Below are 17,354 nucleotides of genomic sequence, written 5' to 3' on the forward strand. Positions count from 1 at the left end.
GTAGTTGGCTAGTTCTCCATTCCAGCTATCACCTGTGGCAAGTACATCAGCTTAATAGGCTCTGTTACTACTACCCACTCCTTCTCCCTCTAGGTACATAAGAATAGCCATACTGGGTCAAGCCAATGGTCCATCTAGCCCAGTATCCTGTTTCTAACAGTGGCCAATCCAGGTCAAAAGTATCTGGCAGAAACCCAAACAGCAGCAACATTCCATGTTACCAATCGCACAGCAAGCAGTGGCTTCCCCGTGTCTGTGTCAATAGCAGAATATGGGCTTTTCCTCCAGGAACTTGTCCAAATCTTTTTTTAAACCCAGAGACTCTCTTGCCTTTCGATAATGGTGTAGTGGCCAGAGAATCATGAACCAAAGATACAGAATTTGAAACCAGGCAGGGTTTTTATACCATTGGTTTCCGTCCAAGAGGTGTCTCCACTTACCGCTGCTAATTACTGGTGAGAAGATCCAGCTCCTTGCTCCAGAAGCCGTGGGAGTATATAAAAGTCAAAGTCCATTATGTTGGTACAGCCACTAGAAGTATCTGCAGTTCAATAAGGGAGCAAAATCCTAGGGTCTCTACATGGATAAATCTGGAGTAAGAGTACCCATAATACTCTAGCTTCTGTCTAAGCTCATCCACCACCTCAACATCAGAATACAAATACAATACTAGAGACAGACATTACAACCAGCAGGTGGCAGCAAAACATTTTAAAAAACACTGTGAAGAGTCTAAACAAACAGAGAGAGCACTGAAACAGAGAAATCATTAATATAACAAGACACTCATACATACCAAGTCACACATATTAGACATGTGACACATGTATTTGCCTGATCTCATATGTTCAAACATAATGGTCCTCTCCTCTTATGTACTGGGGAGGCAACAGTCTAGGGTTACCATATGGCTCCAGAAAAAAAGAGGAAAGATTGAGCCAGTCTGGGTTTTACTTCCATTGCTTTAAGTGGAAGCAAAACCTGGACTGGCTCAATGTGTCCTCCTTTCTCTGGAGCCATATGGTAACCCTGGGCAACACAAATGCAAAAAGAGTGAAGGTGCAATGAACCTAATGCATGTGACTTGGTATCTATTCTGTTAAAACATGTAAATAGTATGTAGCTTCTCCCCCTTCTCACCACACTTCCAGTCCATAAGCTTCCTGCTTATGGTCTCCGTCTTCCCCTTCCCTCTCATGTCTCCATTGGATTCCCATTTCCATTGTGGTAGGATGGGGGAGGGGATGCAGTCCTCCCTTTGGCAAGACTGTAGTTGACTTCCTGTGGGTGACCTGCATGACGTCAACAGTGATTGCTTCAAGTCAAAGAGGTATGAAGCCTCATCAGCAGCAACTGTTATTTTTGTACCCCCCTCCCCCCCCACCACCACCACCACCTTTCCTCATGGCTCAGATTTATACTCCAGCTGCATCCTCTGAAAATTCATGCTTTTTCCTTCAGTGAACCTCACTCTTTGGGACGGGCCACTCTTAACATCACAGGACACTCCTTCTGCACGTAACTATGCTGTAAACAGCAGTGCAATGTAGGAAAAGCATGAAGAAGGGGGAAAGAATGAATGAAATGGGGGAGCAAGTGAGTGAGGAGATGGTGAATAAGTCAGCGGAGGAGTCAGGGGAAAGAGTGAATGGTGTGGTGGAGAGAGAGCCACTAGCAGAGTAGGGAGATGGAGGGACAGCAAGTGGGGGAGTGTCAAGGCCTCTTAAAGCATAATATTCTTAAGGCTTTAATATCCAAGAAGTGTAACATCAACACATCAACACATCCAGAAGTCTCTTTTCTTTTTCTGAAATTTACTTTATTGAATAAATGTAGATAGTTTACTCACAGTCAGTATATGTTCAGAAGTTCATGCCCCAAGGCAAGAGGCTTCGTAGTTCTGAGAGCTGCAATGGTGGATGGAGGTAGAAATCTGAAGAAAGGATGCTTGTTTCAGAGATGGGAGGGTGATTAAATAGATGGAAGCAGTTCAGAGATGAGGTGCTGGATTTGTGCAATATCTTATGAGAAAGAATTAATGAGGTGAAAAGATGAGTTTTCTTCAGGGGAGCAGAAAGACAAGCCCTGAGGTGGCAAGATGGAGAATGTGTCTCGTGAGACATGGAGGTCAGGAAAAGCCCCATACATGCCTAGGGAGGGGTAAGTAAAGGGACCAATAGGGACAGAACCTGCTAACAGGTAGCAGAGGTGGTCCCATAGGGCAGTCCTCGATTGGAAAAGAAGGTCATACCCTGGCTGACCCATCAGAACAGAGACAGTGGAAATAGTCAGGAAATGGCAGTAGGTAAACAAAAGAATCAAGCTCAGTAGAGAAAGAAACAAGGTCTTTGTAGGAGAATAGACCTCTAGTAACAGACTTTATACAAACAAGCAGGGATGGCTGCGGCACATGTGAGACTACATTTCACATGATGCATTGCTCATGTATCATTGCAGTGAGGACTGCAGCAGTAAAAATCCTTAGAAGTGAGAATAACAGTAAAGGCATTAAACACATTTTAGGGCCACATCATAAACTAGTGTAAGGCTGTCAGGGAACAGAACAGGGAGTGACAGCGAAAACAAGTATTGTGGGGAAAAAGGTGGGGAAGTGCAAGTAAGTTGAAGGGTGGAGTGGAGGGAAGGGAGAGCAAGTGGCAGAGGAGGGGGTAATGGAATAAGAGAAGAGTTTGGGGGTGGGGTGGAATGGATATAGTGCACACACCCCCCCACTTACCTATCCATACACTCCTCCCTATACACCCTGCCCCATCATTCCCCCTCATGCAATCTCTCCAAACACTCTTCCCAACACACACAGCCCCGCCTCCCCAACATACACTCATATTTCTCCCTAAATCCCCAAATACACTTCACTCACACACCTCATCCCCCCCCCCCCCCCCCACACACACACACTTCTTCCCAGACACATCTATACGACGCCCACTCCACTGCCCCCTTTCCAAAGACACAGCTACTCACCCATGAATATCTAGAAGGCACACATCCGTGGTACAAAGTTATAAAATGTGCTCTTTGGAGCTGCCTTACAATTCTGCATTGCTTAAGCATTCACTTTGGGTTATTTTTTTTAAATTTCTTCTAATGCAATGGATGTTAGAAAGATTTTCTGTCTGTCTCTGTTGGCGGGGGGGGGGGGGGGGGGGGGGGGGGAAGGGGCAAAATAACTTACAGAAAATTTAATGGAATGAGTCCAAATTTGAAATATGGGAAAACGAGTGAAAATATACAGAGTTTGAAAATGGGCCCAATCAGATCGTGGGTTCCAGAGAAGTAAATTCAGGCGTGTAGACAGAGATCAGATCTTGGGGAGGTGGAGTGCCTGAGCACAAGGTTGAGGGGGGGGGGGCACCGGGGCACATTTTGTCCTGCTCTGCTGCCACTTTTCACCTCACAACACACACAACCCCCACATATCTGAGCTGCTGGGGGTTCTCAGTCCCCACCAGTGCAGGCACTCCTCTACCCACGGCCTGCATGTTCCCTGGGTAGTGGTGGCTGCTGCTGCTGCTGTGCCACACCAGGCCTCCCCCACCAGTGCACGCTCAGTTCTGCAAAACTGAGCATGCGCAGGAGGGCAGGCCCTTTCATGGAAACTGAGCATACAAGGAGGAGGAGCTGGCTGTGGCAGCCGCCACTGTCCAGGGAACATGCAAGCCACAGGTAGAGGATCACTACCATTGGCGGGGCTTCAGGACCCCCATCAGCCAGGGGCACAGGCCCCCAAAGCCCCCCTCCCATGGCTAAGCACCTGAATAAAGTCCCCCCCCCCCCCAAAAAAAAATAAAAAAATGTCCCAGTGCATTTCTGTGGGAGTAGAAATAGCAGTTAGGAAACTGGTCTTTTCACAATACTTTCCCCCTCTCCTTTATTCTTGGATGACTAAGAGGCATATTTTCAAAGCACTTAGCCTTCCAAAGTTCCATAGAAACCCTATGGAACTTTGGAAGGCTAAGTGCTTTGAAAATGAGCCCCTAAGTGATTCAGGAATGGTGACTGCTCCGATATTCAGTGCTGATACCTCTAGAGGGGCCAGCATTGAATATCCAAGAACAATTCAGTCAGTGGCAGCCACAGTTTTAGAAAAAATGTCTTCCACCAGCTGAATACTCATGTAATGCAGAACACAGCACTGTTATTGCTATTTTACTCCTTTACAAGAAATTACATACAGATACAATGAGTCTAATTTCCATTCTCTCCCAGAGGGTTTACAATCCACAAAGAGTAGAGAGCTGAAGTGAAACACTATGGGGCTGATATTCAAAATGGTTTAACCGGCTAGAAACAGCTTCTGGCTTGTTAAATTGCCTGTTCGGGGCTAATCGCTAATTTTCAGTGGCACTTAACTGATCAGTGCCGCTGAAAACCAGCTACTTTGAGGGTGTTCCAGGGGTGGAGTAGGCACTTGGCCGTTAAATGCTGATATTTAGAACTTAACCGGCCATCATTACGCCATAACCCATAGCTGGTTAATGGCCCCTTTTACAAAGCTGCAGTAAAAGGGCCCCTGCGGTAGGGTCGGCGTGTGAATTTGCTGCGCGCCAAGGCCCCTTTTACAGCAGCTTTAAAAAAAAAAAGGAAATGGCTGTGTGGTAAGTACAAACTTGCTGTGCAGCCACTTCCTGGGAAAGCTCTTACCGCTTTCTATTTAGGAGGCAGTAATGGCTCCCGCGCTAACCCGGTGGTAACTGGGCAGCACGTGGTACTGCCCGATTACCGCTGGGTAAGCCCCCGGCAGTAAAATTTAAAATATTTCCAGTCACACCAGAAATGGTGTGCACTGGGGACAGCACTACCATTGGTTCCTGCAGTGGGTCAGTGGTAGCGTCAGATTGGTATATGACAACACCACGGTGGCTCTATTATACATTAGCTGGCTCCAGAAATTCAGTGCCAGTGTCTGGACATGGCCCAGCATTGAATTTCTGGGTTTAATGCCGGCAGTGGTCAGCAAAACACTGATCACTGCCAGTTGAATATCAGGTCTAATATTTATAAACATAAATGTCTTACCAAAATGTGATATAGCTCCATTTTCTTGTTCAGCATCTTTCTTCAGATGTACCCCATAACCAAAATAACTTTGTGTAATATCGGAAATGTAAATGCATTTTTTAAAATATAGTTTAAAAAACAGTTATCACAACAAAGGTTTGGTAACAACCAAAGATACCAAATTACCCAGTTCCAGGCTGGAGTTTGTGAAACAGTGTGGGATTGGTTGCGTCTGATCTTGCCCATTGAAATCAGTGTTCCAACCCACAGTGCACCAAATAGGGGTAGTCAGAAATCCAGGACTGCCCAAAACAAGCAGCCTGGAACTGGGTAACTAGACATCTCTGTAACAACATACTAGAGGTAATCTAATAAGAACCAACTGGTCTATCGACTCTGTCAGGTTATCTTTGCCTAAAATGTTTTAGCTAAGAATATTTCCCAGCTATCAGTTTACATATCTGGTCACCTGCAGGTTATCGCTCCTTATCCAAGTCAGTTTTGTTATTTCTATTTTTATCTCTGCCATTCTAGATAGATGATGATACTCGTTGCTTAAGCAAAAACCTAGGTCCTCCTCCCCCCCATCATTGCTTTTACCCAGCCTCATTCCTGCTCTTACCACTACCCTCTGTATCTGTCCAAAATATGTTAAATTCTGTCAGTGTATTGGTTTCCTCTGTCTCTGATAATTTTATTCCAGACATCTGCAATTGCTCATGTTTAAAGACCTCCCTTCCTCCAGTTTCATATCATGTCTCCTTGTCCTTGAATTCTTTTATGCTCCTTTGTTGTATTTTACTAAAGTTTGCTAAATACCATGTTTCAACCACCTCCCCATTTCCCTTCTTTCTCATAGCTATTGTCCAGACAGAGTCCTCTTTATCCCTCTCCCCCTCAGATTGGAATAAGTGCCAATACCAGACCTCAACTTCCTCCCAGGTCCTACTTCTTGTGAGAACACTTGAGCTGCATTAGTTCCAGGATAAAGCAAGCTACACATGCTATAGCATTCATACTAGCAGTAAATGCCAGAACTATAAGTGCCATCAACTTCTCTGAACGTCCAAAGACTGCACACTGGACATCCTCAGGACAGTGTCCCCCAGTTCGGCAGACAAAGGTCCTAGGAGTGATCCTGGGGAGCTGTAGGGCCAGGATGGCCCACAGAAAGCTCAACTCCAGGGCCAGGAGAAGAAGAATACAGCAGCAATAGGGGAAGACCTTGCTTGTAGTTGATCCACTCGTGACCTTTGGTTGACCTTCTTCACAAGGTTCCATCATCTCCATGTCCTTGCTCCTAAACATTTTGATGGAGCCCTTTTGGGCCAGCCTCATTAGGAAGACTGGAAGCAGGGCTGCCATGAAACTAAAGCTCCACAGTGAGGAGAAGGGGATGTTGAAAGAGGAGTTGAAGCATAGAATCAGGCAAAAGGAATCCATAGTGCGGTTGCAAGCAAAATCTGGTTTGATGGAGGACCACGGGTTGTCAGCCACAAAAAGAGCCACGAGGCGGAGGCCCAGCAAACTATACCAGATGATTGATCCTTGGCATTCATTCAAGGCGGCCAGAGATGGCTGAACCAGGCGCACCAGGCCAGTGACGATGGCTGCCATCTGCCAGAGAAGTCAAGACATGATGATTAATGATTGTGACAGACCTAACTTCCAATCTCATTATGCCACCAGCTCTTACTGTACATTAACTGATGAGCACAGAGAATAGGGAGTCAGACAGGCAGACAGAAGAAATGCAGGCACGAACACACCAAATTATTATTGTGACCAGTGCATCTCGACCATTAGTGCCCCCCCCTCCCTGTTTTGCCACTGCCAATGAGAGGAAATAATGGGCTCGGAAAAATATTTGCACCCCTTCCCCCTCTATTTGCATCCTGTGTGACTGTACCACTCGCACAGCCCTTGGCATGGGGTTGAATGGAGGGGTAATAAACAAAGATACAGCAGAGCTGCCAAGTGACTCAGTTTAACAAGGAAGACTTTTGGCCAGTCCTGTTCTTTGAACTTATATCCTTCCTATACAGCTGCAGGAGGAACATTCTGGATCCCTGCTCCAGAGTAGTGGGAGGGGTCTATTCTGGAGAAGTAGGCCAATGGCATTAGAGCCTTAGCTTTTGGAGGGAAGGCAGGGCTGGTTTTAGACATGCTGGGGCCCAGGACAGAAATTAAGGAGGGGGCCCCTGATCCCCTCTCCCCCCGATCTCCCCACTTGGCATTACTACCACACATAAAACAACTTTAAATGACTTAACACACAAAACACAAACAAACCTTCACCAAATACAGAATAGAAATAGAAAGTGAACTGGGAACCCCAGGAAATTAAACTCAGCAAGTACCACAACACTGGAGAAATAAAAACAGACATGCACTTCTTTTTGTACTGAACCACATGGGAGTCCCAACACCTCTTTTGCTGTGGCTGGTGGGAATCCCAAAGCCTTCCAACTGAAGATCACCTTCTCCAGTCTGGTAGCCAGAAATCTCCAAGCTCTTCAGCTAGCGGCAGTGTCCATGAGCTGCCACCAGCTGCATGCTTTGGAGAGTTCTGGCCACCAGACTGGAGGAAGTGGTCTTCAACTTATGGGGCTTGGGGATCCCCACCAGCTTAGTTATTCATATTTTGCAATTGGGCAGGGGCATGGGGACGGTGAGGAGAAACTTTGGTGCCCATCCACTTTGGGCACAGGCCCATTGCTCCACTCCCCCCATCAGCTGTCTGGCTAAGCCACTGAACACAATACAAAGATCTGTGATGCACATATCCCAAAGCTAACATATACCAGTTAATAAATTCAAAATAAAACACATTTTTCTACCTTTGTTGTCTGGACGTTTTATTTTTTCATCATGTTGGGTCCCATTTTCTCTCTTCTGCTTTCCTGTGTCTTCTGATAATTCCCTTTCTAGTGGTTGCAGTCAATTTGTCTTTTCTCCTTACTCCAGTTTTGTTTCATTCCCTCATTACACGTGTCTATGATATACTGATTTTTCCTTTCTAGCTGTTCCCTCTCTTTTTTCTTTCCTGCCTCTCTGTCCACTAAACTTTCACCCTCTTTCTAACCCCCTTCCTTCTTTTTCTTTTAAGATACCTGTCAAATTTCCATCTCCTTCTTTCACCCACTGGCTCTCCTATTCCCCATCCTTCCATTCCCTTCAATCTTCAATCTACTCCCCATTACCATATTTCTACCCCCTATACTCACTATCCTCCTCTTATTCATTTTCTTGCCACCCCCACCCCTTGGCCTCTCCCACATGGTTCCACTACTCCCACGTGTCTTCCTCCTTCCTCCCTTCTAGCCCAGCATCTGCTCCCTCTTTCTCCCCAGCCCAGTATCTTTCTGTCCCTTCCCTCTTGCTCGGTCCCCCATAGTCCAGCATCTCTTCCTCACTCCCTTCTGTCCCTGGATCCAACATCTCTCTCCTTCTCCCCTCCCTCCTGTATAGCATCTCTCCTTCCCTCTCCTCCACCCTCATGTCCAACATCACTCCTTCTCTTTTTCCTCTTCCCTCTCTCCCATTGTCCACTCTCTCTCTCCCTTGCATCCCAAGTCTAACATCTCCCTCCCCTCCATGTACAAAATTTCTCTATCTCATCCCTCTCTCCATTGTGCAGCATCTCTCCCTCCTGTCCTCCCAGGTCCAACATTTCTTTTTCTCTTGTCCTTCACCCCTCCTGTGCAGCATCTCTCCCTCGTTCTCCCCACCCCATCCTATCCTACATCCAACAATTTTCCCTCTCCCTTCCCCTTGCAGCATCTCTTCCTCCCGCTCCCTCATGTCCAACAATTATCCCTCTCTTCTACACCCCTCCCACTGCTGCAGTATTCTGCAGTATCCTCTCCTCCCCATACACCCCCATGTTCAACAATTTTCCCTCTTTCCTACCACCAGCCGCCATGTAACATCTCTCCTTTTCACCTTCCCATCCACCCCCATGCACAATAATTTTCTCTCACTCTCTCCTACCACACCCCTATACCCCCCGCAGAATCTTTCAAAGGGTCACTGGAAGTATAAGGATCACTACCACTGTGCCGGCTGATCCAGATGCCTCCCCTCTGCTGCGTTCCTCCCAGGCTGCAAACAGGAAATTGCAGCAGAAGGAAGGCTTCTGGGTCAGCTGACAGCAGCAGCAGCAGCAGCGATTCTTACATGCTGCTGGTGACCCTTGGAAGACAGACTTGTCACAGAGAGGGGTGCAAAACAGCAGCAGAAGCCCAGCTTGCTTTCCAGTGCCACTGCTGGCAAGGGTACACTGCTGCTGGGTGGGGCTGAGCCCAAACTGATGGCTACAACTCTGCCACAGGGGCCTCTAAAGCTGTGGGGCCCAGGGCGGGCAGCTGCCCTGTTTGCCCCCCCCCCCCTCAACCCTGGCCATGAGGGAAGGATAAAGCTTGGGGGTAGAGTGTTACCCAGAGTCCTTCCTTTCCAAGAGGAGATCCAGGAAAGAGGAGATGTAGAAATGCAAATGGTGGATTCCCCTCGATGGACTTTTTATTCAAGAGGCTGAGGAGCAGAAGGAAGAAGCACAGAGCCTGTTAGTCTGTTTCACTGTTATCCCCAGAGGGACAATGTGTCATAAAGAGGAGAAATGTGAGATCATTAGGGAGATCTGGTGTTATCCTCATGGAAGAGAAACAAATTGAAGCTGCTGCTAGGCAACATTTCTTATGGGGAAAGAACTGAAGCTGGACCAGGACAGTAGTTGATCTGGTGAATGCTGGAGGCCTGAAGGATAGGGGTAGGACCCAAACCCGTGGTAAAATCCTGACCTGCCTAATTGTAAGGGGTGAACTTGGGAACAAAAACTACAGAGACCTTGAGTAGAGTCCTAGTAAAGAAGAGAGGGACCACTCTAGAAGATTGTGTTGCAGAGCCTGAGGAGTGACACAGTATGAGGAGGCACGGTGTCAAAGGAGCACAGGAGTGAGTTATATCCCACTGTAAGAGGACTGTATTCCTGTCAATGGAGAAATAGGAAATGGAAACTACTAGAAGTCCTTACAGTTGGAGGCACTACCTTAGAAACAGAGAGGGTTCAATACCCGTACATCTAAGAAAGGAACCAAGGAAATGCAAGGAACAGCAAAGAAAGCACACCACAGAGGAGGCCAAGGACTGTAAATATTATAAGCACATTTGATTCTGTTTGCCACTACTTTATTTTTTATGGACTCTGTTCCACCTTGTTTTCACAGTACAACTTTTGTACATTTTTGTGCATTTGGGGAGGGCCCAATAAATGGGTATGATTTGTTTCTTTCAATTATTTTCCTGTGTGGGTTCAATGTGCCTGTCCAGAGACTATATACATATGGTAATATAGTAACATAGTAACATAGTAGATGACGGCAGAAAAAGACCTGCACGGTCCATCCAGTCTGCCCAACAAGATAACTCATATGTGTTACTTTTTGTGTATACCTTACCTTGATTTGTATCTGTCTTTTTCAGGGCACAGACCATATAAGTCTGCCCAGCACTATCCCCGCCTCCCAACCACCAGCCCCTTGATTTGTATCTGTCATTTTCAGGGCACAGACTGTGCAAGTCTGCCCAGCACTATCCCTGCCTCCCAACCACCAGCCCCTTGATTTGTATCTGTCATTTTCAGGGCACAGACCGTATAAGTCTGCCCAGCACTAGCCCCGCCTCCCAACCACCAGCCCCTTGATTTGTATCTGTCTTTTTCAGGGCACAGACCGTATAAGTCTGCCCAGCACTAATCCCGCCTCCCAACCACCAGCCCCGCCTCTGCCATCCAATCTCCGCTAAGCTCCTGAGGATCCCTTCCTTCCGAACAGGATTCCTTTATGTTTATCCCACGCATGTTTGAACTCCGTTACCGTTTTCATCTCCACCACCTCCCGTGGGAGGGCATTCCAAGCATCCACCACTCTCTCCGTGAAAAAATACTTCCTGACATTTTTCTTGAATCTGCCCCCTTTCAATCTCATTTCATGTCCTCTAGTTCTACCGCCTTCCCATCTCCGGAAAAGGTTCGTTTGCGGATTAATACTATGTAGAAATAAAACATAAAGGGGCCAATATTCAGACTGTGGGAGGTAGACAGGCTGTCTCCCACAGTTGGTGCTGAGCCTTGATATTCAATGCTGGATTTTGAAGGTTCTTGTTGCTTTCTTTTGTATTTTGACCAACATTGAATATCCAAGTGTTTTTTTGGCTGGTTTCAAAACTGGCCAATTCGATATTCAGCACTGGTCAGTTAAGTTGAAGCCAATCAAAGCTAGGCCTTCTATTTCCAGTGATGTGCTACATATCGGCAGATAACTGGTTATATTGCATGATATAACTGGCTACCCGCAAAGTACTAACTGGCGATATTCAGTGGGAGATATCTGGCTTCCCAGTGATATTCAGCAGGAGATAGCTGGCTAAGTACCATTTAACCGGCCAAGAGCCATTTCAGGACAGTTAAATGGTTTTAAATATTGAGCAGAGAGAAAATAAGATAATACCTTTTTTATTGGACTAACAATACATTTTCTGATTAGCTTAAAGAAGAATGGGTTATCTTCAAAAGCTAATAAAAAATATAAATTGTTTGTCCAATATAAAAATTCTCATCTTATTATTTTTATGTTTTGTTTTATTTCTATATATTACCTTTGAAAGCGGACTAACACGGCTACCACACCATTTTACTCTAGATTACATACAAAACCAGCAGAGGACCATTATTATTTATTTGTGTGCCTAGGGAGAGGAATTATGAAGTGAACTTACATACATAAGTACATAAGTATTGCCATACTGGGAAAGACCGAAGGTCCATCAAGCCCAGCATCCTGTTTCCAATAGTGGCCAATCCAGATCACAAATACCTAGCAAGATCCCAAAAAAGTACAAAACATTTTATACTGCTTATCCCAAAAATAGTGGATTTCCCCAAGTCCATTTAATAATGGTCTATGGACTTTTCATTTAGGAAGCTGTCCAAACCTTTTTTAAACTCTGCTAAGCTAACCACCTTTACCACATTCTCTGGCAACGAATTCCAGAGTTTAATTACACGTTGAGTGAAGAAAACGTTTCTCTGATTCATTTTAAATTTACTACATTGTAGCTTCATCGCATGTCCCCTAGTCCTAGTATTTTTGGAAAGCGTAAACAGACGCTTCACATCTACCCGTTCAACTCCACTCATTATTTTATGGACCTCTATCATATCTCCCCTCAGCCACCCTTTCCCCAAGCTGAAGAGCCCTAGCCGCTTTAGCCTTTCCTCATAGGGAAATCATCCCATCCCCTTTATCATTTTCGTCGCCCTTCTCTGCACCTTTTCTAATTCCACTATATCGTTTTTGAGATGCGGCAACCAGAATTGAACACAATATTCGAGGTGCAGTCGCACCATTGAGCGATACAAAGGCATTATAACATCCTCCTTTTTGTTTTCCATTCCTTTCCTAATAATACCTAGTTTTCTATTTGCTTTCTTAGCCGCAGCAGCACACTGACACCTAGATCCCTTTCTTGGTCCGTGACTCCTAACGTGGAACTTTGCATGACGTAGCTATAATTCGGGTTCCTCTTTCCTACATGCATCACTTTGCACTTGCTCACATTAAACGCCATCTGCCATTTAGACGCCCAGTCTCCCAGTCTCGTAAGGTCCTCTTGTAATTTTTTCACAATCCTCCCGCGATTTAATTACTTTGAATAACTTTGTGTCATTTATAAATATGTTAAAAAGCAGCGGTCCCAGCACAGACCCCTGGGGAACCCCACTAACTACCTTTCTCCATTGAGAATAATGACCATTTAACCCTACTCTCTGTTTTCTATCTTTTAACCAGTTTTTAATCCACAATAGAACACTACCTCCTATCCTAACCCATCCGAAAAACTTGGGGTATTTTAGCCACAGACACCCTCAGTCCCAACATAATGGGAGTCCATTATATACCTTTACATTTTTATTTTGTCTTGTGATACTAACATCTTGAGAAACAGCTAATCTAGAATTGACAGTTTGAAAATGAAGGATGGGGCTGATCCAGGTCTGTAAGCATATCCAGCTTTCACCAAAACTTTCCCAACAGAAGGTACAGAGCAATAGAAACTGAAAACACTAGGAAAATCCCTCACCACAATCACACATGCAAAATGCAGACAGACCCTCACCAAATACAGATTAAAGGAACCACGGATTAGGAACACAAACATGCGAACACTAAACTGCAAACCCCCAAGAAACCAGACTTCATGCAGTGAAAGACTGCAGAAAAGAAAGTACCAGGAGCCTTCACAAGCAGGACAAACCTTTAACTGCACATCATATGTCTTGTACATAAATCTTGTACCATTGACCCAAAACGGGCCGTGTTTTGGGGCAAAGCACCTGCCCAATAAGATAACAGTTGCATGTCTTGCTCTTTTTCTTATTGTTGTTTTTTGATAACTTTCCTTTCTTCCGACTCCATCTCAACTTCTTTCATGTTTTCTTTGTGCTTTAATTTATACTTCATATTTTCACTTTTTTAGTCTTTTCTTATTCATTTTCCAATTTTCTGCATTTCCTACTTTGTGGTCATTTACCAGGCTTCTCTTCTGCCCTCCTTCTTCACAAACACTTCATTCCCCTCCTTCTCTCACATATACATTTCTCTTCTTCACATACACATTTCCCTCTAACACACATCTCTCTCTAGGTCTCATTTACCCACAGCTACCTACCCCTCTCTTGTACTTAAATGCATCCCTTCACCTTCCCCCATCTCTCTTCTCCATACTTCCCTTGTTCGCACTCTCATGTCTTTCTCATCCCTCCATTCTTCAATTTTTCCTCTTCTCCTACTCTCCCTCTATTACTATCTTCCCTGACTCCACCATCTTTCCTCCACACGTTCCTGTCTTGTCTCTCTTTTGCCTCTCCCTTCTTTTCCTCCATCCTTCTACCTCTTTGACCCTTTTCTTTTCTTTGCTGATGCTCAGCAGTAGGTGAGGCATGGGGGTCTATGACCACATGCAGCATTACCCATCCTTGGTTATGGCAGCAGTGCTGCCCACTTCCTCCCTTAATCTTGGCACTTCCTGTTCAGAGGTGGCTGTGGGGTCTCTGATCATGTGCAGCTTTACTGCGTATCTCTATGGCTCACCTATGAACAGGAAGCATTGGGATCAAGAGAAAGCAGGTCGTAGAGAGAGGCAATGCTATGCATGGTCAGGGGCAACACTGCCCAAGTTTTCCTTGCTACTCCTTAGTATCAACACCAAGTATGTAGAGTACAGTGAATCAGGACAAGAATTATGACCCCCGCCACCTGTGCACACCAGCTGGCTACACACAGTTTCAACTGGAGAGTCAGGACTAGTGGCCAATGAGAGCAAACAGCCTGGAAAAAAGTTATTCTTTTAATATGGGTCACCTGTTATGTAAGGCACAGGGCAGCTACCCATAGTTCCCATAGGTAAAAGCAGGCCTGGCATGTACTATAATATATCAGTTGGGGTTGTCAGGATGAGCACAAAAATTCCTTTGTAGAACTGGGAGTCACTTGGCATCCCTTAATAAATGCTTGAGGTATGGCAAAGAGAGGAGTGGAGCAATTCCTGTACCTTAACTGCTGAGCAAAGAGAGATATGCAGGGGAAATACAGAGCAATAAAGAAATTACAGTTACTGCTAAGAAAAGGAAGGGTAGGAAGGGAAGAAGCAGTGGCAACAAACAGTGACAAAAGAGCTAGTGGAGGGGTGGGGGGAGCGCAGGGGAGTCAGGTTGTGCTGTCTCTTACCTTTGTTGCCTATATCCAAAGGTCTGTAATGCAGCTTCAGGTACCTAATTCACACTCAGGGTCCCGCAGTAACTGGAAAGGGATGTGATCTCACTCAGAGTACAGCTCTCCTTGTATTATCTGAGTCTCTAGTATCTATGCACAGGTGGCTACCCCGCTTTCTCCAGCAGAAAATAACATCTATTTTCTCTCTCAAGTCTGCTGCAGCCAGTTCTCTCTGCCTCCCTCTCTTCCTCTCTTTTCAGCTTTGTGGCTGCACAGACAGACAGCAAAAGTTTTCAAGGCTGGCTAGAGGAAGATACACTATCAGTGCTATGGGATTTCCTGCTAAAGTCTTTGGCCAAAGTTTGACGGGAGATTCGTCTCACTTCTGTTTTCAGTTCACAAAAATCTCCTCCGCCCCACAGCTGCTGCAGAAAATATGCATTAGATCATCACTATTAACAGCACTTTTTGGAAGGCTGCCTTTTCAAAAGCTGGTTAACCCATGAATGATCAGACCTCACTTCCCCCAAATGTATCCCTTGCATTCATGGGGGCGTAGTCTGCCTCTCTCCTTGGCTACCTTCATTGTGCTGGGGCAAGAGGCGTGCACAAAGATATTTCTCACACAAAGGGAAATGAGGAAAACCCCTATTCTGCCTATCATTCTATTTTTCTGTCAAAATTTCAGAATGCACAAGCTCAATCCTTCAGGGTTGCAACCCAGGCCTCAGGACACACCACACCAGTCTGGTTTTCAAGATACTTACAAAAAATATGCATGAGATACATTTGCATGCATTGCCTCATTTGTATGCCAACCCATCTCACACATATTGTAGATATCCTGAAAATCTGGCTGGCTGGGTGTGTCCTGAGGACTGGGTTGAGAACCCCTGGGATATCAGGATATGCATGAAAGAAATTTGCATGCATAGTATCTCCATATTCATTACTGCAGGCAGGGGTAGGCAACTCCAGTCCTCAAGAGCCCCAGGCAAGTCAGATTTTCAGGATATCAACAATGAGTATACATGAGATAGATTTGCATACACTGTCTCCTCACTTATTTATTTATTAGGATTTATTTACCACTTTTTTTGAAGGCATTCACTCAAGGCGGTGTACAGTAAGAATAAATCAAACATGAGCAATAGGCAATTACAGCAGTAAAAATATTCAAATAACAATACAAAGTCTGGCATAGTATACTACTTACAAGGTCAACACAATATGTAATAGAATCATTTTAATTGAAAGTGAAGGGTATAAGCAAAGATGGAACATATAGATAGGGGAGAGAGTAAGAGGAGTTAGAAAATAAGGTGATTAATTTAAAGAACAGTGTACATGAGGTCAGAGAGATGGTTAAATATTATTCAACCTAGGGTAGGAGTGGATAAACATGTCCTGCTTCAGTATGTGCAGGCCCTGCCCCTGTCACTCCTTGTATGTGTCTGTGAGTGAGACTAATTAGTTATTTCTTCCATTAAAGGCCTGGTTGAAGAGCCAAGCTTTCACCTGCCTCCTGAAGTAGAGGTAGTCTTATGTTAAGTGGAGCTTTTCAGGCACTGCATTTCAGAATGTAGGGGTTACTCCGGAAAACGCTTGCTTGAGGGTATCACATCGTTATATTTGGACCCATGCCAACTTGGGCCATGTTTTGCCACCCTGTATCAGAGCTATAGATCCTTATGTAAGATGGGTATAACTAGGAAGATGCTGAAGTTTTATGGGGTCTTAGATAAGGACCTATAGCCCTGATGCAGCATGGCAAAACATGGCCCATGTTGACATGGGTCCAAATATAATTTCTTATAGTTAAGAATAAGAGCAAGATGGTTTTAAAGAATTTTCTATGTGAAATTGTCATCAGAAGATATTTGAATAAAAGTTTCAAGCTACGAGGCTAAGTGCTTGTTATTGAAAATTAATGTTGTTGTGAATTGGATTATCCACCCCTTATATAAGAGTTTTGAGGACTATTGCAGTGCAAGGTTGTCTTCATCATTGGATTGAATTACTGCCACTGATTTCTAAAGATTCTTTGGGACTGGGTTAATATGAAAGCAGCATTTCAAGATGAGGTCTGGATAGGTTGTGCAGGTCATAATCTCAATCTCATTCTCTCTCATGGACTCCAGCTATCAAAAATTGAAGTTGATCCTCAACAATACCACTTACAAAATTGTTAAAAAGAAGGGTGGAACAGTGCCATAAACAGACTGTGAATACAGACAGCAGATCAAACTGTGGTCAAGGTGTAGCCAAAACCACCAACAAAACGTCCAAAACTAGAAGACTCAGGCAGATTTTTTTTTTTTTTTTGAAACCTAGTCAAGAGCCAGAAAACAGCTTCTGTGATCGAAGCGGATACATACATATTGAACTTGGACAAGGAATTCTGCTCATCTCTTACTACCTACTGGCAACAGAGTCATGTGTTTGCTCAAACGGACATGTTGCCTGCCCCCTGCTTGGAATTCCTGTCACCAGCACATCATCAGAACAATCTTTTCAGTATCAGGACAAACAATCTAATGGAACTGAACTCTGGCTCTGTAG

At 44.9% G+C, this 17,354-nt stretch overlaps 1 protein-coding gene across 1 annotated transcript; it reads right to left on the minus strand.

Moving 5' to 3' along the window:
* Nucleotides 1–4,736: 4,736 nt before the first annotated feature.
* On the minus strand, nt 4,737–15,120 carry LOC115474671. Its single transcript, XM_030210269.1, has 2 exons — nt 14,808–15,120; nt 4,737–6,639 (listed from the first exon to the last, which is right to left on the minus strand). The coding sequence occupies exon 2, from the start codon at nt 6,637–6,639 to the stop codon at nt 5,968–5,970; it is 672 nt and encodes a 223-aa protein (XP_030066129.1). The 5' UTR covers nt 14,808–15,120; the 3' UTR covers nt 4,737–5,967.
* Between the last annotated feature and the right edge of the window lie 2,234 nt (nt 15,121–17,354).

This window comes from Microcaecilia unicolor, chromosome 7, assembly GCF_901765095.1.
Source record: "Microcaecilia unicolor chromosome 7, aMicUni1.1, whole genome shotgun sequence".
In the NCBI taxonomy this organism is placed as follows: Eukaryota; Metazoa; Chordata; class Amphibia; order Gymnophiona; family Siphonopidae; genus Microcaecilia; species Microcaecilia unicolor.